The sequence below is a fragment of the Cyprinodon variegatus genome, unplaced genomic scaffold (assembly GCF_000732505.1).
Source record: "Cyprinodon variegatus isolate N-32 unplaced genomic scaffold, C_variegatus-1.0 Scaffold1680, whole genome shotgun sequence".
Lineage (NCBI taxonomy): Eukaryota > Metazoa > Chordata > Actinopteri > Cyprinodontiformes > Cyprinodontidae > Cyprinodon > Cyprinodon variegatus.
In genome coordinates this window covers 1-25,420 of record NW_015152133.1, presented here as the reverse complement: position 1 = coordinate 25,420, position 25,420 = coordinate 1, and the positions used below count along the sequence as shown (strand labels likewise).

Sequence of the window (25,420 nt, the reverse complement as noted above, 5' to 3'; positions counted from 1 at the left end):
GGACCTCTCGGGTCCCGTCGGGTTCGGGCTAATATTCCCTGCTCTAATACTGACACCTCTTCCCAATAACAGACACTCACACATTTAATGGAGTCTGTCAGTTTCTTGATAGGTGATTGATTTTTGGTGCAATAGCAACACAGCCTCCCATGTTCAGAGGTGAACTGTCTTCCTTCAGCCTAAATCACAACTTTAGGAGAATCAACACATTTCCCGCAAGTTTAGTTCAGGTTAGGAAAGGAGCTGTGTGATAAAGCTTTCATCTGTAAGGCATTTACTGACAAGCCATGCAATACCTCAATGCATGCCAAGGAGATATGATATCTTTTGTGTATCGTTGTTTAAAAAAAGTATTTTCTTTTAGGGGTTGATTTTAGGCCTATTGTCTCTCTGAAAAGTTACAGCTCCATCTTTAATTTCTTCATCAGTCATACTGATACCCCATATCCTTGCAAGGATGGAGATTCATCCACCGGCCCATCCATCTGGTCAATTACATTTTATATCAATTGATGTTTGATAAATAAATTGAAATGAACCACAGTTAATTGATTATAGGTTTACAATACACACTGTTGACGCTAAAACTTCTGCCCCTGCTAAAACAAACACATGTACAGCATCACCATAAACATGGGGCTTATGTCATACGTAGTTTGTTTGTCAAGGAATTTCACCCCGATACATCCCACAGAAACCTAATCTCCAAGCATTTTCCAAAAGAGAAAGTGGGAAAATTGTGGAGTAAATATCTACAATTTCCTGTTGCTCCAAAGGTTAAAGAGGTCCATTTCAAAATAATCACTGACATATTTTCGTCCAAGGAATTTCTGAGGCTTCGTTTTAGTTTTGATGAAAATGATTGCACCTTCTGTGAATGTGAAATAGAGACTGTTGGTCATCTCTTTTTTTACTGTCTGTACGTGAAAGTTTTCTGGGAAGATTTCTGCTTCTGTTGTTCATCTAAATTTGAATCTCCTTCTCATCTGGACAAAGAGAATGTTTTGTTTTGGATAGAAATGACAGATAACCTGCAAGACCTAGCCTTTAATGTTTTACTCATGATGGGGACATTTTTTATTCACAAAAACAAATAAATGAGGACCAAGCCAAGCTTCAACGTTTTTCTTAAAGAACTGTGTTTGTATTTTCAATCACTTAAATGTATGAGGAAGAAAAATGTTATAAAATTATACAATTTTGTAAATGACCGTTAACTCAATGTAAACCCCTAGCTATTATGTTATGTTTATTTCATTTTTTTTTACCTTCTATGTCTTGTGTTTCTTAAAGTTATTCTTTCTCCTATAATTGTCCATGTTTCACCAACTGTTGTATATCTATGCTTGATGTTTGATTAATTCTGTAATGTTACATGGAATTGCCAATAAAGCATTAAAAAATTAAAAAATAAAATAGAAAAGAAAAAAAACGGATGTTGCCGTTAGCAACGTGACGTAAACAGGAAGTGTGTAAACCCTAGGGCGGCGAATTTAACTTTTCTCAGTGGACCAACGACAACACATTTAGTCATTAATTCACAGCGTTTTATTTATACTTATCCAAATGAATATATCTGTTTATTCTGAGGTTACTGTAACAGTTTTAAGTGCTTTTTGTGGATGTGACTGTTCGTAATCAGAATGCTATGTCAGCTAGGCTAAGCTAGGCTACGCTACTCGGTGATTCTAGACAATATTATTATGTGTAAATATTGTCTATGCGGCGACTGGCCCGCAGGTTTGGGAAATGTTTTCGCCTCCCTTCAGTTCTCTGCTTAGTTCGTGGAGTTTGACAGCGGTGGGTTATTTGTTCCTCCTGTTAGCTGACCGGATCCGGCTGGTTGAACCGCAGGGCTAGAAGCTGCTGCTATGGGAGAAAAAGAGCTCAGCCTTATTGACAAGCAGCTTACAAGGTAAGGGCCTGATAGTTCTGGCTTTGGTCCTATTATTGTCCTTCTTTTATTTTAAACCGCCAACATACAGAACGTAAAGAGATGATAGATAATAGGGTTTTTATAGCAAGATCCAACCAATCATTCCAGACCAGAAAGCACTAACATGTTGACAACTATAAAACAGGTGAATTATTGTTTCTATTTCAGTGAAACAAACTTACATTTCCATAATAGATATCATCTATTATGGTATTAAACATGGAGAGAAAATGACTCCTTGTTGATCATGTTATGTAGGTCTTCTTTAACATTATCATGATATATATATAAAAAAAAAAAATCTGTGTTTTTATTAATTCACACTGGATCTTATACACTATAAAGTTTATGTTGTTACTTTTTTTATTTTTTATTTGTCACCTAAAATCTAATTAAATCAACAAAAGGCAAGTTAAGTTAAATAAATATAACACGTGACTTAGAAATTGTGCTGAATAGTTTGTTTAAATTGAAAAAATATGGTTTTCAGATTTGTCATGTCTAAACCAACTGGCAAGATTTTAACTATGTCCCTTTTTATATCAGCTGGATTTATATTAAGGTTGTTAAGTTACCATTTTTAAAGCATAATCCATATTGCCAGTTTGTAATTAGTCATGAATAAATGTGTGGTTTTTCATTTCAGAGAAATTGTATATAATCGGTTCCATATTAATGGCTCTGGGTTTGCATCATATTACTTTATAAATGCATAAAGCGTAATTAACTTTTAATTAGAAAAGTACAAATACCAGTACCAATTTTTCTGATTTCCATGTGATCAGCACATTACAAGTACTACAATTGTGGATGTATTTCCTGTTCAGTAAATTAATTGAAATTAAGAATAACACAATTTTTTGTGTGAAGTGTTAAGATGAACACATTTTGGCTCATATGCTTTGATGCTTGAATTGTGATAAACTTTATTTTGTTAGATTGGAATTTATTATTTCTTTGTCGAAATCCTTGCTTCATGTTTTTCTCTGTTTTTTATGTTTTACTGTCTTTTAAAAAAATAAACCTTGGTAGATCGCACCTTAAGAAAATTGGAATTGACCAGGAAAGGCCTGATTGATGCATCTAAAGGACATAATTTACAATTTAAATGTTTACAATGTAAATTTTCATAACATGAACAGCTTAAATAAAACTGAATAAAATGATTAATGATATAGAAATGCTTCAGGAACTTCTTTACAGACCTTGATTGCCACAAAGCATAGATGCTTGGATTACGTTTTTAAATTCTGATCTTGCTTCTTTCTGTGTAGTTTGCAAGATCTCCCCCTGAGTCCTGCCACTACATCACTTAATCTGCACTGCAATCACATCCAAAGGATCGAGTGTCTGTCCTCTGCTTGGCAATTGCGCCACTTAGACCTTTCTTCCAATCGCATTTCTAAGATTGAGGGGCTTAGTTCCCTCACCTCCCTCAGGACCCTGAATTTATCATCCAACTTAATCACAAAGGTTGAAGGTAAGTGCTTAATCTCAATTTTCCCTGGTATGAAGCACACCGTTTCAACTCCTTACAAGTTCTTCAAATAATGTTTCTTTCTTGAAATAACCTGGTTTTCAATGTCCTGCCTTTTAACATCAGGACTCAATGGCCTTGTAAATTTGACGAAATTAAACCTGTCCTACAATCGGATCAATAACCTTACTGGTAAGTCGAGTGCTGCCTGAGAAGACTTCTGAGACTTGAAATGAGGTAACGATGCTTCAATGATTACCTCTTTACTTTCAGGTCTGCTGTATCTTCATGGCAATGAGTATAAGCTGAAGCACCTCAGTCTTCATGGCAACCTGATAGACAACGTTGACCATCTCCTGCAGTGCCTGCTGGGATTACAAGGTTTACGCAGCGTCGTTTTAATCCAGGATGGTGGAGACAACCCTGTCTGCAGTGCACCAGGTTGGAATTGAAACACTGTCTGTATATCATTGCATAGGAAATGTAATAGTTAGCACATTCTGAAAAGTAGAAACCCATATAGGTAAAGAGATATTTGGTATGGATAAAGAACATAAGGGGCTAATAATGAATTGTAGTTATCTGTTGCTATAAATTTAGTTTGTTCCTCTTCCTGTACTTTTTGCATGTTTCCAAAACTTTCTGTGACCTTTAGGATCTTATGGTTCATACACCTCGAATGTGCTTTGAGCATCAGGGGTGTCATGTTCACGCACAGACTATGGTGGATGTGGGTCAATTAGCGTCAAGCTTCCTCTGGCACATTTTGACCTACTGGCCTGGTGCGTCTTGAAGCATGCAGTGCATTTGAGCTTTAAAACGTTGATGGGTAGCAGGCGTACCTAAAGCGTCAGATACCGAAGTTGTTAAATCTGGCACGTCATCCAATCAGAGAAGCTTATCTGGGAGTTGCAGGGAGAAGTTTTCTGGATCCAAGCCATGATCTCTTCTCTTGCAGAGCTGTCAGCCTACACCCTGAAATATGAATAATAATATATTTATTTAGGGGGTATCCTCCATTGGGCTTATATAAAAAGACAGAAGAATGTATTTTATTATGTACAAGGAAAATGTGGCAGTGTTCTGATCATTGCACTAAAACATTTTAGCCTGCTCTGTATTCTGTATCAGGGTGGAACTTCTACTGCTCGGGGAATTCAACCAATAGGCCTGCTAAATGCTTTTTCATGACAATAACTAACAAATTATTGCCTTTCTACATTGAATGCTGGAGGAAGCTTAAGTACTCAAAGAGAACCCATGGATACAAGGAGAAAGCAGGCTGGGATACTAACTCATGAGCTTTTGCTGCAGGAAAGTTCTAGCCACTAAACCACAGTGCAGCCTGTGTACCACTGACTGTGGTGGAGTTTGCCTCTGAACGCTGTTCGCCTTCAAATAAAATGACAATTACAAGATGGATCTTCTCTTACTTTATTAAAAGAGTGTCTTTTTCCTTGATAGTTAAAATTTCCACAACAAGCACTTGCAATATTAGAGTCCATTAAAAATATAAATAAAAGATGTTATTCACTAAACAGTTGAAACATCCCACGGTGTATATAAATGAGAATATTGCCTGCAGGAGACGACCATACAGTATTATCTAGATTCTTTTATTTCCATCAGACAAAAAAGGAAATATAGATTAAGTGTATAGAATACATATATTGCTGCATTTATTACAAGGATGAAAAACCCTAGGTGTTTTAAAGGAAAAGAGAATAAAATAATAATAATAATTGGAATTAATGAAACTATAAATCAAGGGGTAAAAAAAAAATCTGTCTGTCTGTTTAGAATGTAGCTAATTGATTTGATTTGAAAAAGGAGAGGGAAGAAGTTTTTAATTTCCTATCAAACCCCTTTAGCCTATTTACTTATATGTAAAAAGGAGCAGTTTTCGTACGTAAGGCACTATTAATAACCATGTGTTGACACATGTCCATAACATGAATGCATATATATATAAGAATGCAAATGGTGTTTTCAGATCTATCCCTCACCTTCCTTATAAATATTTAGAAGTATGTTTTTATACTTTTTATGATTATTTCAGTTTGCACTATACATCATATCTGTATTCAAACCACTCCACAGTCACTCCACAGCTTGATACAAGCATATTTTTTGTTGATGTTTTTTTTCTGTAGACAGTTCTTGAATGTTTAACTGGCAGTAGATTGAATCTTGCTTTATATATTATCTTGTCTGTATTATGCAAAACCAAATCTAGAAATTTCAAAGTATGATAATTTAAAAAGTAGGGTTGTCAAAAGTATTGAAACTCAAAAAAGTATTGATGCTAAAACGTTGTATCCAGATACGATACTTATTCTCAGAAGTATTGATAAAGTGCTTCCACCAGTGTTACCGACACAGTCATTCATCTAGAGTGTAGAATAGGGGAAAATGCACTTTCTGAACACTGTGTGATTGAATAATTCTGTCCACTTTTCAGTTTCAGACTTTTTATATAACAGGTGCAGCTGCTGAGAATTAGTTTTGTTTGTTAACTGGTTTGGCTAGTGTCACTGTTATGTGTGCAAAGCATAGCCAAGTAAGGAGCACTTAAGTTAATTTTGTTAGTTTTTATCAAGCTTGCTTAATATTGTGCACAGAATACAACCTCAAAATATTGTTCTTATTATTTACTGTATTTTTTATTATTTTTTGTTTTATTTTATTTATTAATGAAAATATTTCTGTTAAATTTTGGAGTCTTTGTTTTGATCCTTGTGGTATCGAAAATGGTATCAAGTATCGACTATTTTTCCTGAGTATCGGTATCGAGTTGAAAATTTTAGTATCGTGACAACCCTATTAAAAAGTAAAAAGTAAATTTTTGTGATCTTTGAATCCTATTTTATTATTAGCTGTAGAGTGTTTAGTAACTTTAACAACTTCTGCACAATAAGGACGGTCTGGCAAAAACATTCATGAGTAGAGTGTATAGGGATTTATAATCCAACCAGTGGTTAATTCTTCCAAGAATTAAATTTTGTCACCTAAGTTTTCACATGTCGTACATGAGGTTTCCAGCAGATTTTGTGGACCAGGATTACTCTGAACTTTATGTGACTGACTATTGGATGTGTAATAACATATATACTGGTTGGTTTTTATGTAATAATTTTAACACTGTTGGTTTTATCTAAAAGTTTAAGAAAAAAAAACATATTTGTAACCCTGCTGGAAGGTTGGTTAGTGGAAAGAGAAGTTCAGCCTTAGGATTAGATGGTTCATTCTTTCTCTCCCAGCTGTTTTGGTAAATTTTCTTTAAGGTTTGTATTTGCACTGCTACTAAGAATAAGTCTGATTTTCTTCCATTTCAAACTAGATTTATCTTTGCCATACTATGAAATATATTGAGCAAACTGTGGGGAGTTTTCTGAGGTGATTATTTAGAAAAAAGATTCTCACTGTTTATAAATCATCTAAGTTTTCTTATACAACGATGCAATCATTAATCATTTCTGCCAGTTTAGCTACAATTCAATTTTATATTAGCTACAAATATAATATCAGCTGTAAATATATAGCTTATACATCTATATTTACAGCCACTTCCTTTTATTGTTTTGTGAGTCACAATAAAGCTGACAGCATAGATAACTATAATCTATTGAGTTCTTTTTCATTTCTATCTTTGATATTTATGTATTGATATTGAAGGTGTTTCAAGTCGGCTTTTCCCCTGGTATCTCGGTATCTTTCCTTTAGATTAATTTGGAGCCTGGACCACTGAATTATTCATTTTTCTTCTCTATAAATTAAATGTTCTTTATATGCAGATGGTCCTTTTCTGGCTGTTTAAATAAGCCACTTCAGTAGGGCAGACCTGGATCAGAAATTGATCATTTTTGATGGAGTGTGATAGTATTCAACATATTCATGGTTAAGAAAGATGTTTTTTCTTATGACAGTGTTTAGATTTTTCTTATACAGTTCTGTTTCTTATTGAAGGATACTGGGAAACTGTTATGGAGTCGCTGCCACAGATTTCTGTCCTGGATGGCCTGGACCGGCTGAGACATCCATCATCTCCAGGTATAAGCAGCCTATGTGACATCCCCGGCCTAGAGGACTATACGGACTTTTTGCTGTCCTCCGATACAAGCCACAGTGAAGCGGTAATTTGTCATTCTTTTCAACTATTAATTATTTGTGTTTCATCTCTCACCGTATATTAAACTGCAGTCCACACCACAGTACCTGCAATATTGCAGCTGCAAGGCACTGCTTCAATGCGATATTATTAGGTTGATGTATTTTGGGTGTCAAATATCTGAACTATGATTGCAAATAAAATATTTAGCTAGTTCAATGGAGTTTTTGAAGTCTTTAATGATTGATGTTAAGTGTCAGAGATGCTAAAGCTCTAGGAGAAAAAGGTTGATTGTTATTAGGATTGGATAAATCTATACACCATCGATGATAGACTGAGCCATTCAGCAGTAGTTCATTTAGAGTGATTTTTTTTTTTCTTTCTCTTTTGGACCGTCGCTTAATGCCTAATGCTGTTTTTAATGGAACACATAAACTCCTTCCAGCTGCAGCTTTTTTCCCAAGTGAGACCAAGCAGCCACCGAACCATAAAGAGGCAGTTTCTTTAAGTGTGTTTAAAGGTCGCTTAGTCTTGATTGAACACACAAATAAAAAATTAAACAACAAAAAAATAAATAAAAAGGAAAATTCTCTCCAGTGAAGCAGTGCTCCTTTCATAAAAATTCAAAAAATCCCAGAGTTTTCAGTCTGTTTGATTTGTGAAAGTTCGTACGTTCAGATAAACAAATTTATAACAATAAAAAAACTATAATTCCTCATAACATAGTCAGAACAACTGGAAAAGAAGAAACTATTCCCATTGGTCGAAAATTATATATTTTCAACAAGAAAAGAAGCATATTGACCTTATTGGGTTTTAGCAGTGTGTCCAGGTGGTTAACAATACTACCAGCAGTGCAGAAGATGCGCTCTGAGGGCGTGCTTTTCTTTGCCCACAAAGTAATCTGCATGAATATATCGTCCATCATCATTTTTTGGACTGACAAAGATAGGTTGGAAAATTGTTACATATCGCCTTAACCTTAATTGTTATAGCAGAAAAGAGTGTTAACAAAAACCAATGCAGTTTTGTGTTCCTAACATTGAAAACTTCTCATGCTTACAATTTGTTGTACCAACAGAAAAGTTTATCCACAAATAGTTGATTTAAACGGTAACTAGCATCATAACCATTGGTGTCCCTCTTTATAATATTGCCCACACAAAGACATGACAAAAACACTTCACTTGAATCCTGTAGAAATGAATTAATCCACATTTTTTTGTACATTAAAATAGAAAAAAAGACCCCCAAGACCCTTTCAAAGATTATGAATGGGAACTTCTTTATTTGGAAGAATGCAGAGCTGACTTAAAGTCCCATTGGTGAAGCTATGGCACAAGCAACAATCATTGGCCGTTTTTCATATTTAACAGCCTTCAGAAACAACAAACAGGTGTCTACAAAGCACTGGGGGTTCCCCTTCGCTGTAGTGGCTTTAATTATATCTTGCTATTGAAACCTTTAAGAGGTTTAAGAGGATTCCTTAACAGATTCCTTTTAGAGGAATCTGTTAAGGCTGTCAAGAGCCCTTTCAGTGTAGTGATCAGATATGGCGCCCCTGTGAGGGGAGCCGTATCTAGCATTAACACTGCTGATGAATCACACTTCAGGTTCCCTGCATGGCACAATTGACTCATCTATTCTTGTAAAATGAAAGGACATCAGTATTATGAGACATAAAAAAACCCTGAACTTTATTAATCCAATTGCAGGTTAGGGGTGCTGTCACCACGCCTCATATTGACAAGGTGCTTACCCAGTTTCGACAGCAGATCGCCTCAGAAAAATCCAACGATCTTGTTGTGGATAAAGTCACTGGAAGCTCTCAGGCAGTTTGTCCCGGTGATCAGCCTGACCCCATCAATGAGACACACATTAGGAAACTGGAGCAGCAGGTATCTCAGCTCATCCAACAGGTAACAAATTAGCACTGAAAACTATTACCTCTCTTTTGTAACTGTGCAAATTAGAATGTATTGATGATCCAACACCTGCTGTAATCATGGAAAAGGTGTGTTACATGGCTTTATATACTATATAGCTGTGAGTAAATGTATTTGCGTTGCAAAAGTATTCATATCCCTCTATTAGATCTGATACCCGGATTGTATATCAGCTCTAAAATTGACTAGCTGGATCAGATATCTGATGAGCAACAATCATTTTTATTTTAGGAAAAGACAGCAGTACAGTTACATCAATCTAGTTACTTCGATTCTATTTTTGTAACTGCAGTTACATCCTAAAGCAGAGCAGGCACAGCAGCTGGTGATGATGTGTGAATGTGTATGTTGTTACTGGGCTAGTACATATTTTTATCACTAATAATGGTCTAATAGTTTGATTCTGCAAAGAACTTAACCATTCGGCAAGTTGATGTGCTGTTTAGTGTATTTCTGTTTGTAGGAACTGTCTGTTGCACCCATGCAGCAGAGTGATAGCATCCAATTTTAAGTCCTAATTGAAATCAAGGTCTGACAGAGCTGTGGGACGGCTTAAAATGTCTAAATAAAAAAGATTCATGCATAGTTTTTTTTAGCCCAAAAGAATCTGACTTAGACAACTTTTACTGTCATTTTGTTTACACAGAGTGTATAGAAAATGTAAAAATGTAAAAAAAGTGAAAATAAAAACCTTGAAAGCTGCATATAATGGTGCATCCAGACCAGGCGTGGTGGCCACGGCGAGTACGGTGGAATCAAATAGAATTCCTATACAAACCACGCAGTGAAGGGCTGTTAACCCTTTAAAGCCTGATCCAAGAATAAAACAAAACAGATAATTACTTTTTTTTGGTTTAAAGTCCTTATTTGGCCTTTTAACAAAATATGTAAAAAGAAAAAACAGAAATACATTTTTTATATTAATTATTTATTACTATGCAATAAGTCAAGATTATTTTTTGTGTAGTCGTCTGCCCTCTGTTATCAGGTATATCTGATTGTGTACAATAGGATTTTGAGCAAAGTTTTTACCATTAAATTATGCAAAAGGTGTCAGACGCAAAACATTTCAGAAACCGTATGTATCAAATAAAATTTGGCATTACAGGGTTAAGCGGCCAGCGGTGAACTCCATGCGGTGAGAGCGTTCACTGCTCCTCCCTCAGCTCGTTCTACTAGCTAAAGCTGAGCTGTTGTCAAACAGCAGCACCGCATGGAGAGAGAACAGGGGTGATTGTTGAAGCTGAAAAATCTGAACTCTTCTATGAAATCGTGGCACGGCAGCCAATCAGGGTTGTAGGTGAAGCTTTTTTCATTTAAAATTGAATACAGACAAAATATTGTAAAATAACAATAAAATAAGGAATGCTCTCAAGAGGTCTTAAGGTGGCTTTAAAAATAAGCTAAACTAGAGAACTTCAAATGTTAATTTTCACCTGCGCTATTGCAAAATGCTCACAGACAGCGAGATCTTCACAGGAAATGACATTGGGTTGCCAAGGGTAATGGCAGGTCCAAAGCAGAGGGTCTGGTGATTTACTAAATTAAACAATAATTCCAGCCACTTAAGAAGGTAAACATGCCCACTGTTTTATTCAATGCCAGCACAGGAATGACATGTAATGTAATGCAATAACTTTATATCAGGAATGTGCGCAGCAGTAGTCTGCTGGGATGGCAATTTCATAGGCCATAATTAAACATAAATCTGTCTTAAGAAAAAAATCAGCACAAACAAAAGTTTTACCTGCACCAAATGAAGTAGTTTAGAACCTAGGCTCGAACATTTTGATTCAATTTGGAGCTTAATGGTTGGATAGTTGACATGTGGGTGACCTAAAAAAATCTTCTTTAATATCTGAAAGAACAGTAGCACACATGATCTTTTTTGATTTATTTAGTTATATATTTTCTTTTTCAAATGACCATTTTAAATGCATAAACTTGCACTTAAGAAGCATTAAATGTTCAGTCTCTTCCCTTCATCATTTTTTCATGTGTGGGGTGTCAGCTTCACCAGCTGAAGCTCCTCCTATTTGATGATGTGGACCAACGTTTAAACATTGCATCTAAGATGCAGAGCGGTGAACTACCTGGTTTTGCTCGCAGAAATCACGGCATCCGCTGCCCCTGGTCTAAACGCCCCATGATGTTACCCATGCTCTGTTTTTTTGTTGGTCTGTCACATACAGTGTCAACAAAACACATGGTAGCCTACTGTTGTAACTGGAAAAACTAACTTTTCTTTCTCTCAATTCACCACAAGCTGAAGATATCAGATCAGCCCTGGCCTTTATCTGAGTTATAAACCAAAATTGACATCCTGGAAAAATTTACCTTCCAGCAACCTAAAGAAAAGTTTGTCTACTCAGTCCTACTATAAACTATTTAACAATTGTTTTAATTATTAAGTCAAAACTCACTCTCTACATGTTTTACAGTACCTTAGTTACCCTGTGTAAATATGTCATATTTACTAAGGCCCCTGCAGGTGAAAAAGCAAGTAGCTCTACTTGTGCCAGGATGAAGTTACGGAAAGCCAAGAGGGACACAGACCGGACATCAGAGAGTGAATGTGACAGCGGGAAAGAAAACCAAACTCAAACAAGAATTCCCAAGTTTCGTAACATGATGACAACAAGCACGACTACCAAGGAGAGCAAGAGCACCAGATCAGACAGGTGGGGCTGTGCTTTGACACATTCTCTCAGCTTGGATTTTTATTAGTAGAGACATGTTTTTTCTTTTGGATATATATTTTATGGGCTATTTTTCAAACCTTACACTTGGAAAAGAAAAGGTAAGCGTTGGTGGACACTCCGTTCAAGTGTAGGAGTAGTCATTTAAAAATCCTCAACTACCATAGACACATATAGTGCTACATAGGGTGTTAAAACATTGTTTATTAGTTTTTTTTTTAAAGAAACCATACCATTCTATGATGCATTCTGGCAATCTATATTTCTCAGGCTCAAATTCCTGAAACCCACCATTGCTCTGCATCAGTTTCTGCAAAATGTCACTGATATTACCAAGCAAATTAAAACATCCATCTCTATCCTTGATCCTTTCATTGGTCCTTTGATCATTAACCTTTCCCTCCAGACTGGCATTCTTCCATAAGCCTTAAAAAACCCTCAACTATTTTTAAACCTGTCTTCAAAAAGCCCATCTTCAGTTCAGAACATTATGCTGTCTACAGGCCTGTCACCAACCTGCCATTTGTGTCTAAAGTTTTGGAAAAGTTGTTTCAGATCGCCTACATGATCACCTTACTCTTAGCAACATCTTCTGGCTTTCGATGTAGTCACAGAATGGCCCCAGTCTGGACCACAAGAAATTGGTTCTGTGTTCCTATTATGCCAGCTGTCTCATTGAACCCCACTCGGCCTTGGTAGGAGGCGACTCGCATTGAGCCTGTTTCTGCTCGGGTTTTCTTCCCGTTAAAAGGGAGCCTTTCATCTCTACTGTTGCTTCTGCATCAATGTAAGTGAATATTGCCAAATCCACGAGGAGCGAATCCTTCAAAGTCCGTGACTTGATGCAGTCAGATGGGTTTCTTAAAAAAACTTTTAACTAATCTGATTGTATGGTCTGATTGAGTTTGAGTTGGCGATTTATAAACTGAAACTATTTTTTATCTCCTGAAGAACAAAAATTAAATGCATTCAAAAAGCTTCAGTAAGAAGAGAACAGTGTAGATGAGATCCTAAGTAAAAGAAAGAAACATGAAGTATCACCCTAATCCTTCATCCAGATTAAATAGTCTCCCCCTCGGACTAAGCTTCATACTGTTTTCGGATTTGGCTTCTGCTCTGAAGCACCTCCTTTATGAAACATTCCTCCCATCTCCTAACCATCTGATGATGCCACAGACTGCTGAACACTCTAAGAAAGACTTAAAAATTTTCCATTTTGTATAATAATTCAGTATTTGATATATCCTTTAACAGTTTTGCTTTTAGTACTTTTTTATCCTGCAGCAATAATATTTCAAAATGTAAATAAAAATAAGGAACTTTCATGATTATTTTTACTTTAATAATCAGATATCTTGATTGCAGAGGAAATCATTTTACAACTAAGATGAAAAGATTTGTAAATTTTCCTTTTAAGTCTCACTTCCATAATTAATGTTGTGCTATTCATGCTCTCTTAGCTCATTTAGACTCATCATTAGGTGCTGATGACATACACCATAGTTTCTGTAAGCTTTGATCTATCCAGTCTAGTTCACATCATATTTTACAGTTGTGTAAAGTATGGTAGAGCTGAACGCTTGGACATTTGTTAAGTCAGATATTCACCAAACAGCTCTTTTGCTTGAATTTAGCCTTAGAACCTGATCAAAACCTATTTCGTCTTCTGGGTTTTTTGTAGTGATCGCGAGGATCATAAACTGAGGACGTCCAAGTCGGCTGTGGGACTCAGGAGAGAGGCTGCCAGAACCGGGGCTGCAAAGTCTGCATCTCAAACCAGGAAAGGACTTTTGAGAGAAGCTAAGACCTCAGGCAGTGTAACATCCAAGTCCCCTCAAGAAGCAGAAACCTATAGGGTATGTTGTTAGTGGTTCATCTGTTTGGATCCATGGCAATTCTTTTTGTAAGACAGTATAATATGAACACAGTTACTTCTGATACAAAAGGAAATGAAGATGGGATGTTTCCCTTGTAGAAAAAAACAACATAGATTTAACTATTTTTCTTCTTACTTTTGCTCAGAAATCTAATAAAAATGCTCCTGTCTTTGTAGCACCAAAATTCAATATGTGTGGTTATTACAGTTTATAAAAATAATCTCTGAAAACAGTCCAAAGATATTTATGATTTCTCTAGCCAAAGAGCTGTTTCTTTAGGTTATCTGTCCACAGCGCAATATTGCAAAGTCCTGATCAGATTTCATCAGTGCATTAGCTGTTATCAGATGGTTGCTTTGAGCAAAAGCAAAACTGTTTATGAACTTCCATGAACTTCTAACTTCTCAACTCTGGGGAATTGCACTCTCTCTTTGAAAAGCTGAAGTCACCAATCCACTAGATCTGAGGAAACATAATTAGTGGGGTTAGTAATTGAGTACAGCATGTACAAGTTAGGGCTGGGCAATTTCTCAGGATTATACAAATATTAAGTTTTTTTCTAAAAAGATAAAAGATGAGTCTAAATCATTAATATTGCTCTAAATTATAAATAAACTTTTATGAATGCCTGCAGGCTATTTTTCAGCTATTTCGTACAGGGTCTTATATTTATCCACAGCTGTTCCCTTTGCAAGAGGTCCAATCAGGAAAGCATCTTTCTGCTAAATATTTCGCAGTATGCTAACAAGGGGAAGGCTTTGGGACTGACAGTCACTAGTATAGAGTGGCAGGCCACACACAGTTACATGGGGTCAGAGGAGGCTACAGTGCATTTTTGCCAAGGTTGTCAACTGTTTTTCAAAGTCACTAGCAATAAGCTTCCGAACTTCATAAAACCTCCAGATTAGCTTGAGAACAGAGCATAGAGATATTCACTTAATAAGTTTCCTTAGCTGGGTAATGGCAGATGAGCCTTAAATCATACAGTCTGATGCAAAGTGTTTGATGAAATGGTGTAAAATCACCCTGCCATTAGAGCAGTGGAATCATGTTATCTGGGGCAACAATCGTATCTTTGTCTGATAATCCAATGCAAAAATCTGGGTTTGGTTGTTGCCAGGACTTTTCTTCTCTTTATCTAGACTGCGTCAAATGTAAAGTGTGTCGCAAAGGAGATTATGGTGGTTTGCTGCATTCAAAAATTGGGCGTTAAAAATCAAGTGAAATTAACTACTAATACTTGGGGTTGTCACGATACTAAACTTTTCAACTCGATACCGATACTGTGGAAAATATTCGATACTCGATACCATTTTCGATACCACAAGGATAAAAACAAAGACTCCAAAATTCAACAGAAATGTTCATTAATAATAAAAATACAATAAATAAATACAATAAACAATAAGAACAATATTTTGAGGTTGTATGATGTGCACATTATTAAGCAAGCTTGATAAAAAAAACGTACAAAATAAAAATTAAGTTTTCCTTACTTGGCTATGCTTTGCACACATAACAATGACACTAGCCAAACCAGTTAAAAAACAAAAATAATTCTCAGCAGCTGCACCTCTTACAAAAAAAAGTCTGAAACTGAAAAGTGCGTAGAATTATTCAATCACACAGTGTTCAGAAAGTGCATTGTCCTCTATTCTGCACTTTAGATGAATGACTGTTTAGGTGCCACTGGTGGTAGCACTGTATCAATACTTTTTTGAGTATCGATACTTTTGACAACCCTACTAATACATCCTCAAGACTTTTTGACTTTTTTCTTGCTCCCAGTTTTTTAAACCAGTTTGGAGATTAAACTGGATGACTGTCTCTAATCCAACTGAACACCTGTGGGAATATAGAGTGCAGATTACAGGGTCCAAGGTCTTTTCATCAAACTTTGGTGTCTGAGTTTACAAACACTGTCCTGAAAGAATGTTTAAACAAAAGATCCACATGAACACCGATCTAAGATGCTGCTGCTCATGCTGCAGAGGGTGGGCCAACATTAAATTAAAGTTAATTGGGAGAACTTGGATTAGGGTGAGTGATGATAAATAGCTGCGTACCAATTAGTTAAAGTTTTTAGAAGATTACTTATTTTCTCTCTTTTGTTTAATTGTATTCAGACTATTGTCGAAGAACGTGATCAGGAAAGAGAGAGGCGCTGGAAGGCTGAGCAAGCTGTGCGGAAGCTGACAGAGGAGCTGAAGTGCCTGCAGACTAAAGTCAGCGAGGAGAAAGATCTTCAGAGCGTGGCTCTGCACACCACAGACAGGTATGAGAGAGATGTAAGTGCATATGTGTGCTCTGCGTACTGAGAAGAATTTGAATTGTGATGTCATGGTTATTGAAGTTATTTAGCCATGCAGATTATCTTGCCTATAGTTATAAAACTGTAAAAAGGTATTTGTTCCTCTACAGATTTCTTTTTTTTTTTTTTTTGTTCCTTTTTTGTCACAGTTAAATGTATCGGATTTAGGGCAGAAACAATATTGGATTAATTCATTCATTCATTGAATTAATATTGGATTAAAATGGGGAGTGTGGCCTAGTGGTTAGACGATTCGCTTGGGTCCCAGAGGTTCTGAGTTCAAGTCCTGCTCATTCCCACAGACAGCCATTCTGGCTCCCTGAGCAAGACCCTTAACCCCAGACTGCTTCCCAGGCGCCGCACAATGGCAGCCCACTGCTCCCCAAGAGGATGGGTTAAATGCAGAGAGTGAATTTCCCCATTGTGGGACAATAAAGGGATTTACTTTACATAAAATATGCCTTTAGAGCAATAATTACATCAAAACTGTAAAAAATATATATAAACATTTCGCATTTAAGATAAAAAAAAACTCCTCTGTCAATAAAGTCTATCCAGAACTAGTTTAGTTTCACCTGGTTACATTTCATTAAAAATCTTCTTTAAGAAATCTTTAGCTATCCCATTATTAATAGATTAATGGAAAAAAAGAAAAATCGACAGATTTGCAAAATAATCGTTAGTTGCAACCGATAATCATATTTTGAAAGGAATTCCAATATTTAAAAAAGGTATGCTGAGTAATTTAAAAAGCAGTTTTAAAATGTTTTTTTTTTCATTAAGAGAAACAAGCTGTCCAACCTGACAAGGTTTTAAAGAATATTTCTCCCCTCCCTCAACCTAATAATTCATCCAGCATTAGCAGCAGCAGGGGACTCCAAATATCTGTAATAGCTGGTAACAATCTTTACCGTCAACACTAAGAACTTGGACAACTATAGTTATAGTATACATTCTCTGTTTAAGCTCATGCTGAATTTTATGACTTCAATTTAGATCCAGATTTTGGCTAGGTCAATTTTTTTCATCCAGAGTTGCTTTTTTCGCTGTGCTTTGGGTCATTGCCCTGCTGCAGAGCCACAAGGCCCTTTTTGATTCGTACCAACTATTTACTTATATTGTTCCTGTTGTCAAGTCATGAAGACCAAGCTTAGCTTAAAACAGAAGGCCTGCAGTGCTGTTTTTCTGCTGTTTTGTTTCCTCCTGGTTGAATTATCAGCGTGCTCTTGAAGTAATTTTGGTTGACAGACCTCTCCTGGGAAGGCTCCCCTCTACTGGATTGTGTTCTCCATTAATGGATTATTGCTCTTGTTTTTGTTCACTGGCATCCTAAAGAAATGACTTTCAAAACTGAACATTCCTTTGGAGTGAGCTGGCCCCTGCTAAAAGCCTTCTATGGCTCTGTAGTGGCATCAGCCCTCCTCTACGCTGTCATCTGCTGGGCCCCTGGCAGCGCAGAACAGGACAGAAACAGACTGAACAAGCTGGTGAGGAGGGTGACTTCTATCCTGCTCTGCGCTCTGGACTCGTTGCAGAAGTGGTCGAGAGGAGGGTGTTGTCCAAGCTTACATCCATCTTGGACAACACCTTTCACCCCCTGCACCAGGCCGTAGAGGAGCTAAGCAGCTCCTTTAGTGACAGATTAAAATGCCCCATGTGTAAAAAGGTGCGCTACTGCAGATCATTCTTCCCTGCTAGCATCAGACTTTACACTCCACTGCACTATAATCTGGTGAAATAACACTGCAATAACTGTGCAATAACCATTCTATACCCTGTGCAATAACCTCTGCAATAATTCTGTACTATAAGAGCTTTCACTTTTGGGCTGAAACAGTTAATCGGATTATCGTGATGAATCAATTATTAAAATCATTGACCACTAATTTGTTTACTGATTAATTATTAAATGGAGTGTAGAGTTAACAATTGGGTTACTGTCAGCTTAATGCCTTAAGCTGACAGCAACCCACTTAGAGCATTAACTATATCAAAATTGTAAAAAAAAAAAAAAAAATACATAAACATTTAAGCTTTTGTTAATAGTCTCTATCTACAACTCCTCAAGTGGAAATGTTTTATTCTCATCTGGTTTAATTTCGTAAAAAACCTTTAGGTAACCTTTGGCTATCTGATCAGTAATCGACTAATCAAAAAAATAATCATCAGATTTATCAATTTACAAAATAATCGTTAGTTGCAGCCCTACTTCACCTATTTCAGTTACCTTATTTATATTATTTACTTATTTAACAAATCAGAAACTGCACTTTACCTGCCACCACTTTACTGTACATAAGATACAGTATATATAAGTCACCTTAAATCTGTCCTTTATTTTTTACCATCCACTGTATATATCTGGATGCTCTGTATATACATCATGCACCTTTTCCTTATTTGTGCACCTGTTGTTTATAAGAGGTGATGTCACAAGTGAATTTCTCCATTGTGAGATCAATAAAGTTCTATCTAATCTAATCTAATGACTCTGTTTTTTAGAAGAGCTTTCTTATCTTTTAGCAGGCAATATAAATAATAATTAAGCTTTGTGTTCTAAAAAAATGTTTGAAGACAGTTAATACATGATGGAAGGAGAGCGGTTGATCTGAATTTAATTAATAAAAAAATTTCAAACTGAGCCGTTTCAAGCTGATGTTATGAGAGGACATGTTGTGTCTGCTCTGTTCATATAGGTATTGTTTTCTGTTGCACTTTCCTAGTTTGCACCTCGTTCCCATTTTGATTAATTTGCATGATGGTGTAATTAAGGGTTTGTGGTATACATATGACAGCAGTATTACCCAAATCAGTCTCAGCTGTCACTATCTAACGGCAAACACAGCTGCTCCTGTCAATATCTACGCTCCTCATCAGACAGAATATAGAGGTGACTCATCAGTTCTGGGATCAGTCTGATATGCTGTTGGAGGAGCTTTGCGGTATTGCAGCTCGGAGGAGTCTTATTTACATTATGTATTTTCCCCCCTTCAGGTTTATATAGTATTTACATCCCTCCTCTTTTCTATACATATGTTTTTGTAAATCTCAACGGTTTGAAATAGATTGGTAAATGTTTTTCCAACCTGATTTTAGACGCTGTTAAATTAGAAATTCAGTATGTAACTCTTGGTGCTCTGCATTAACCAGACTGAAGGAGCTGCTGCTGAAGGAGAGATCAGGACGCTCTGAACTGCAAACTCGTGTTGAGGAGCTGGAGACAAGGTGTGAGACTCTAACCCAGCAGCTGGAGCAGGCCCGAAGCAATGAAAAACAACACAGAGCTGCGCTTCGTAGACTAGAGGAAACCGTCTCCCATGGAGACTCTCTCAGGGCTTGCCAGCAGGCTGAGAAGGTATACATTCAGCTTCTTTTCTTTAAGAAACAGTACTTCAGGGTTTTGTCTGCACAACACCCTGTGAAGTTATTGTAGCCTTTTGCAGAGAAAAGATCATATATATATATATATATATATATATATATATATATATATATATATATATATATACATATATATATATGTATATGTTAATGTTGGATTTTGTATTTTTTTTTACCGAATCCCACAGATGAAATGTCACCAGGAGCTGGAGAACAAGGCAGCAGCTTTGAGGAGAGAGCTGGACCTCCAGAGGGTCTCAGTTCAACAACACAAAGATAAACTGCAGCAGCTGCATGAACTGCTGGCATCCAGGGAGCAGGAGCACAGGTACAACTGAACAAAGTATTATATCATGACACTCTATTTATTTCACAAATAAAATCATGGTTTACCTTTTATACCTTCAATGTTTTTTGTTTTTTTTTACATTATCACAATTTGTATTTTTGCAATATATGTAATTATAGGGGAAAGCAACCTGCTAAAATAAGCCTTCCAATAAATCAAGAATCATTCCTGTCATATTAAACCAATTATAACATTTTGTAGAGAATCCTACCTTCAAATATATAAATTCATTGACCAATAAAAACAGTAGACATATTATTAAGACTGTTCGAAGCAATTGTATGAGATATAAAACAACCTCCAAAGAAGAATATTTAAGAATACATTAAAGGAATATACTATGTAGTAGTTAGATAAAGTGCAGCTTGTGCCAGACCAGCCTGTTAAATGGGTTGATGGTCTGTTTGGTTGTCAGCGGGGTGTTTGTGTTTCTGAGGAGATGTTATGCACCAGAAAACGAATGTGAGACTGAAGTGGTGGAGGGTTTAAGATGGGATGGGATTGTCTGACTCACGGGTTGGTTGCCTTTACAGCTCAGAGAAATTAGTTGTTTTCTTGTCTGGTTGACCTAGATTTAATTAATCTAAACCATCTTCCTGATGAAAGAGGCCCAAACAATGTTTTGCTTTGGTGGATGAGATCTGTGGCATTATATCTGCTCCTTTTTCTTGGACTTGTGCAGTAAAAGCAAAGTTTATGTGTGGTAGGTTTGGTCCCTGAGCATTTTAGGAGATTTTCTCAGTCCAGGAAACGTCAGAGGAAATGTGAAAGCCCATGGACGTCTGTTAGATACTCCACTGCCTTTTCATGTATGCAGGAAGAAGCATGGAAAATTTTTACAACTTAAATATGCAAGCAGTAGCAATAGTAGCAATCCTAAAATGGCGTCCTGTAGTACACCTATTCCATAGCGATGAAAAGATGATCTTTGTCACATTTCTCTCTATTGCAAGAAAAACAATGAATCCAATAACGTAAAATAGCTCTCTAAGTTATCTGGTAATCTGATACATTTTATTTTAAAGCTAAAATGAGGTTTCATGTTATTTAAGGTTGGTGTTTTTCCGTTAAAGATGTTAGAGGGATGTATACATGTTAATGTCTTCTGATTCTCACTTTGCATCAGGAAACAGCTGGAGCAGCGATTGCAGCCCAGCGGGGCAGATTTCCAGCAAGCAGTGTCAAAGGAAGTAGCAGCAGTGGAACAGAGACATCAGCAGAGGGAGGCGGAGCTGCAGGAGAAGCTGACAGAAGGCAGGAAACAATACGCTGCTTTGGAAGATGAATTCCGGATGGCACTAAAGATTGAGGCGACTCGCTTCTCTGAGGTCTGTTCTTACTAAGATGCTATCACGCATACAGCGTACAACTTGAATTGTTGAAGACCCGAGTGACCTGCAGGATTGGTGCATTTTACAAAATAGGTGGCATAATGACAGAAAACATGCAAATACTGAAGGAGTGACTCGAAACATCAGGCAGGAGGTTAAAAACAGGCTTTGCACCTGGACAAAGAACCTAAGCTTAAAGCCAAATTCCTTCCCTGGTCTTGGTCTCATAGAGTTTTAGAAGTAATTCAAAAGCTCTAATATAAAAGGTATATTGCATAAAATAATAAAAATAATTTGAAAATGGCTAGAACATTTAGAACACCCTAAATCTGAAACTACTTTTTCTTTGCCAAAAGGCAGATAGAGAACCATACTGACCTCAATTTTTAAGACTGAAGATAAAAGGTCAGCCTGAGTCGGGGTCATTTGTTTCAGCACAATTAGTCTTTGATTGCCACTGGAGAGAAGCTTTACAAAAGAACTGTATTTAAATCACTTCCTACTTTCATTCAGGCTCTGAACAAAATGCAATCTTTTTTTTCCTGATTGCCACCACTTGCACAACTTGTCCTTGACGTCACTCAAGCTGTTCACCTTCAAGAAAATTCTGAATAAGAAACAGATTGCCAGACGCATTTCTGGAAAGTTTCTTTGTGCAAATCAATGTATAAACCTCTTTTGCTGGGCACAATTTCAGACTGACTGATGAAATGGCAAGTCTGGTAGACATAAATAAAAACTTCTCCTTTGACTTTTCTTAGGTGAAAGAGGCTTGTGATCACATGACTGCAGAACTGACGGAGCTCAAGGCGACCCTTTCTCAGGCCCAGCAAAGAGAGAGGAAATCAGGCTCTCTGGTGCAGCAACTCACCGCTATGGTGAAAGAGCAGAAGAACCGCATCTCTGAGCTGATCAAAGCCAAGAAAGATGCTGTCGTTGAGCTCAAGGTCTAATGCTAAAATCTGTTTTTTCTTCTTTTTTTTTTTTTTCCAGATAACATGCTTGTGATTTAAATTATACTTCTTCCATAAGCTAAATGGCATCTGACCCTTTTTGACCAGCAGAATCTTGTAGCTTTACTTTCTGCCAATCTTAACAGATAGATACTGATCATTAATCCAGTCTGCATCTGTTCCGCCGCTAGAGCCGTATCCATTCCCTGGAAGCAGAGGTAGAGCAAAGCCAGCGTTTTGGGCTGCAGCTCGAGACACTAAAGAAAGAAAAAGGTCAACTGGTATCTCAGCTCATGGCTCAGGAGTCGGTCATTGATGGCCTCAGGGCTGAGAGGAGGATTTGGGGCCAGGAGCTTGCTCAGCAGGGTGAGGCGGATCCTAAAGGAATTTTCAGTAAACAAAAACAGTAAAATGTTGTTAGACTTTATAGGCCTGTACATGTGTGGTAAGAAAATCATTTAGAAAGAAATGTTTTCACAGTAGCTTTGCAATCCATTGGTCATTTTTGAGACAGCTGCCTACATCTAAGTTTTTTTCTTTTTGAGACAAGACAATTAGTTGTTGTACACACCACTGATCTGGCATTAATGGAAGAGGGGCAGAGAGAAGGAAATTAATAAAAGAAACCTTTTGGAGACTTTTCAAAAATTGACTAAAATCCACACAAGGAGGCATTTTAAACTTATAAACATAAGCTGTGGTTGAATAAGAGTTTCATACTTCCGCTTAACAATTAGATGCTCCTCTAATTTAGTCCATCACAAGTTAAAACAATGAGAGCAAAGTGTAATATAGGAGATGATTAATATATTTTCTGCACATTCTTCTTTCCAAGGTGCGTCATTGGCTCAGGATCGGGGACGTTTAGAGGCCAGGATAGAGGTGCTGACTGCTGAGCTGGAGACTCAGAGAAAGCAGAACAACAGAGACCATGACGCCCTTAGAATCAAAACCAAAATCATGGATGACCAGACAGAAACCATACGCAAACTGAAAGAGGTACTTTAATTCTGTTTCTTTATGTTAGAGATCTTTTCTTTAACATAAAGAAAGTTCTTTTCTTCTATGTTAAACATCTATTCTTTGATCGAAATGCTTTTTCTTTCCTTTACGCTGCGTCATTGTTTGTAAATTAGGAGAGGAAAAAGTTGTTTCCGGTGCTTTTTTTTTTTTTAACGCTTTGGCAAAGAAGTAAAAAGCTCTCCGGGTGTATTTTCATCCATTACCTTCTTGTTGTTCAGTCCTTGCAGGAACGTGACAATCTGATCCGCAGGTTGAAGGAGGAAGCTGTGCAGACCCAAAAACAGTTTCAGCAGCAGCTGGAGGAAGGGACAAGCCTGCAGGCTGAGCTGAAGGACCAGCTGGAGCATCTTAGCCTGCGTAAAGAGGAGCTGAAGCAGCAGCTGGAAGACAAGGAAGCAGAGCTGAAGGATGTCAAGAGAGTTTACAGGCAAATCTAAATATAGAGTGGAAAAAGAAAAACATGTCTGACATTAGTTGAAATCAAAAGGTCTTATTCCCAGCTGTTGGATAAATCAGCTCTTAGAAAGAAAAGCATGTAAATGCATTCCAAAAGTCAATTAGATTAATCTATTTTTATTTAGTGAAAATTCACTTCTCATGTTGGACACAATATCTGTTTTTATATTTGTGTCAGAAAAAAACGAATTCTTTTGATTTGAGTCTCCTTCTTCATTAGTCATTCAAACAAGAAGTGGCAGGAGAAAGCTGAGCTGCTAACACAACTAGAAAGCCAAGTGAAGCAAATGAAGGAAAACTTTGATTCTAAGGAGCGCCAGCTGCTGGAGGAAAAGGATAAAGCATCAGAGGCACACAAGTAACCGCAGATTTCTGTACAATTCTTTTATGCATCCGCAAAGCACTTGTAATTATAATTTTATTTGCAGTTATAGTAAATTATGTGGAGAATTTAGGTATAAAGGTATAGTGGAGGATGTTATTTTTCCTTGTGGATCATCAAAATACGGTAAGTGGTCCTCCTAATTGTCAATCATTCTGGTGATATGTTTACGTAAGCCCGTCCTACCTGCTCATCCCCATTTTTAGTTTCCAGTGGGGAGTCAGACATAGTGGAAACATTTCAAATCTTCTTTTGGAAAGTAAGCTTGTATGAGCGATGCAAACATCAACTTTTAAACGGAGCGTGCACGAGGAGAAATTGGCTTATGCATGCTCTCGAACGGTTACAGGGTTGTGTATGTGTATTTTTTTTTTTAATAGTGAGGGCAGGTCTTTTAAAAAATTTGTGAAAATCCTCCACTATACCTTTGAGCCGTGTAAAATAAATAACTATTATTTTATGTGGTCAATAAAAGGCCAGCACAGAGAGCAAAGTAGAAACATTTAGACAATATCCCACCATCACTATTGTTTTCGGAGCTTATATTCTGCTGTAAAGAAGAAGGGGATATTATAGCATGAAGTATAGTTTTTCTGTTGCCACTGAGCCAGAAAGTCCAACCCTTTTATTTGGTGCTATTTTAATTTAAAACATTAGGTCTGATAGCTGTCATGCATTATTTGGTGTTAATGTTCCTATACAGAGCTGCAGTTGACAAGCTGCGCTGTGTGGATGATGCTTTTCGTCGACAACTGGAGTCTGTCCAAGCTGCACATCAAGCAGAGCTGCTGCGGATGGCTAATGAAAAGGAAAAGCAAATAGAACAAGCAAATCTGAGGGTAAAACGTGTTGTTTTTTTTCCACATGATCCAGATAAGACACAGTGGTTTAGAGTTGAGACAGTGGTCCTTCTTTTGACCTATCAAAAGTTGAAGGGATAGGAGCTTGGAACAGGAGTTAGGAGCTACAATTTCCCTACTGTAACTCTAGTTCTAGTGAATCCTGCACACAGCCTCCTACCAGTTAATCAAGGGAGAACAAAAAAAAATCCTATTTCTACCAAATGCAAATAGAGAAAAGGCATCTGGGTAAGAAATATTTTAATGAAACAGAAAAAAGTCTTAGGTGAAAATTTTTTTTTTAAACCCATAAAAATGTTATCAATCTTGATTTTATATATTCTTTTGGATT

At 36.9% G+C, this 25,420-nt stretch overlaps 1 protein-coding gene across 1 annotated transcript; it reads left to right on the top strand.

The window, feature by feature from the left end:
- Nucleotides 1–1,466: 1,466 nt before the first annotated feature.
- On the top strand, nucleotides 1,467–25,185 carry LOC107104292 (leucine-rich repeat and coiled-coil domain-containing protein 1-like). The gene is made up of 18 exons (XM_015404265.1): nucleotides 1,467–1,915; nucleotides 3,211–3,416; nucleotides 3,540–3,605; nucleotides 3,687–3,854; nucleotides 7,380–7,546; nucleotides 9,237–9,440; nucleotides 11,949–12,148; nucleotides 13,848–14,022; nucleotides 16,170–16,318; nucleotides 19,505–19,709; nucleotides 19,924–20,063; nucleotides 21,211–21,412; nucleotides 22,177–22,362; nucleotides 22,560–22,734; nucleotides 23,204–23,367; nucleotides 23,610–23,818; nucleotides 24,068–24,205; nucleotides 24,933–25,185. The coding sequence occupies exons 1-18, from the start codon at nucleotides 1,872–1,874 to the stop codon at nucleotides 25,168–25,170; spliced, it is 3,036 nt and encodes a 1,011-aa protein (XP_015259751.1). The 5' UTR covers nucleotides 1,467–1,871; the 3' UTR covers nucleotides 25,171–25,185.
- Nucleotides 25,186–25,420: the final 235 nt, after the last annotated feature.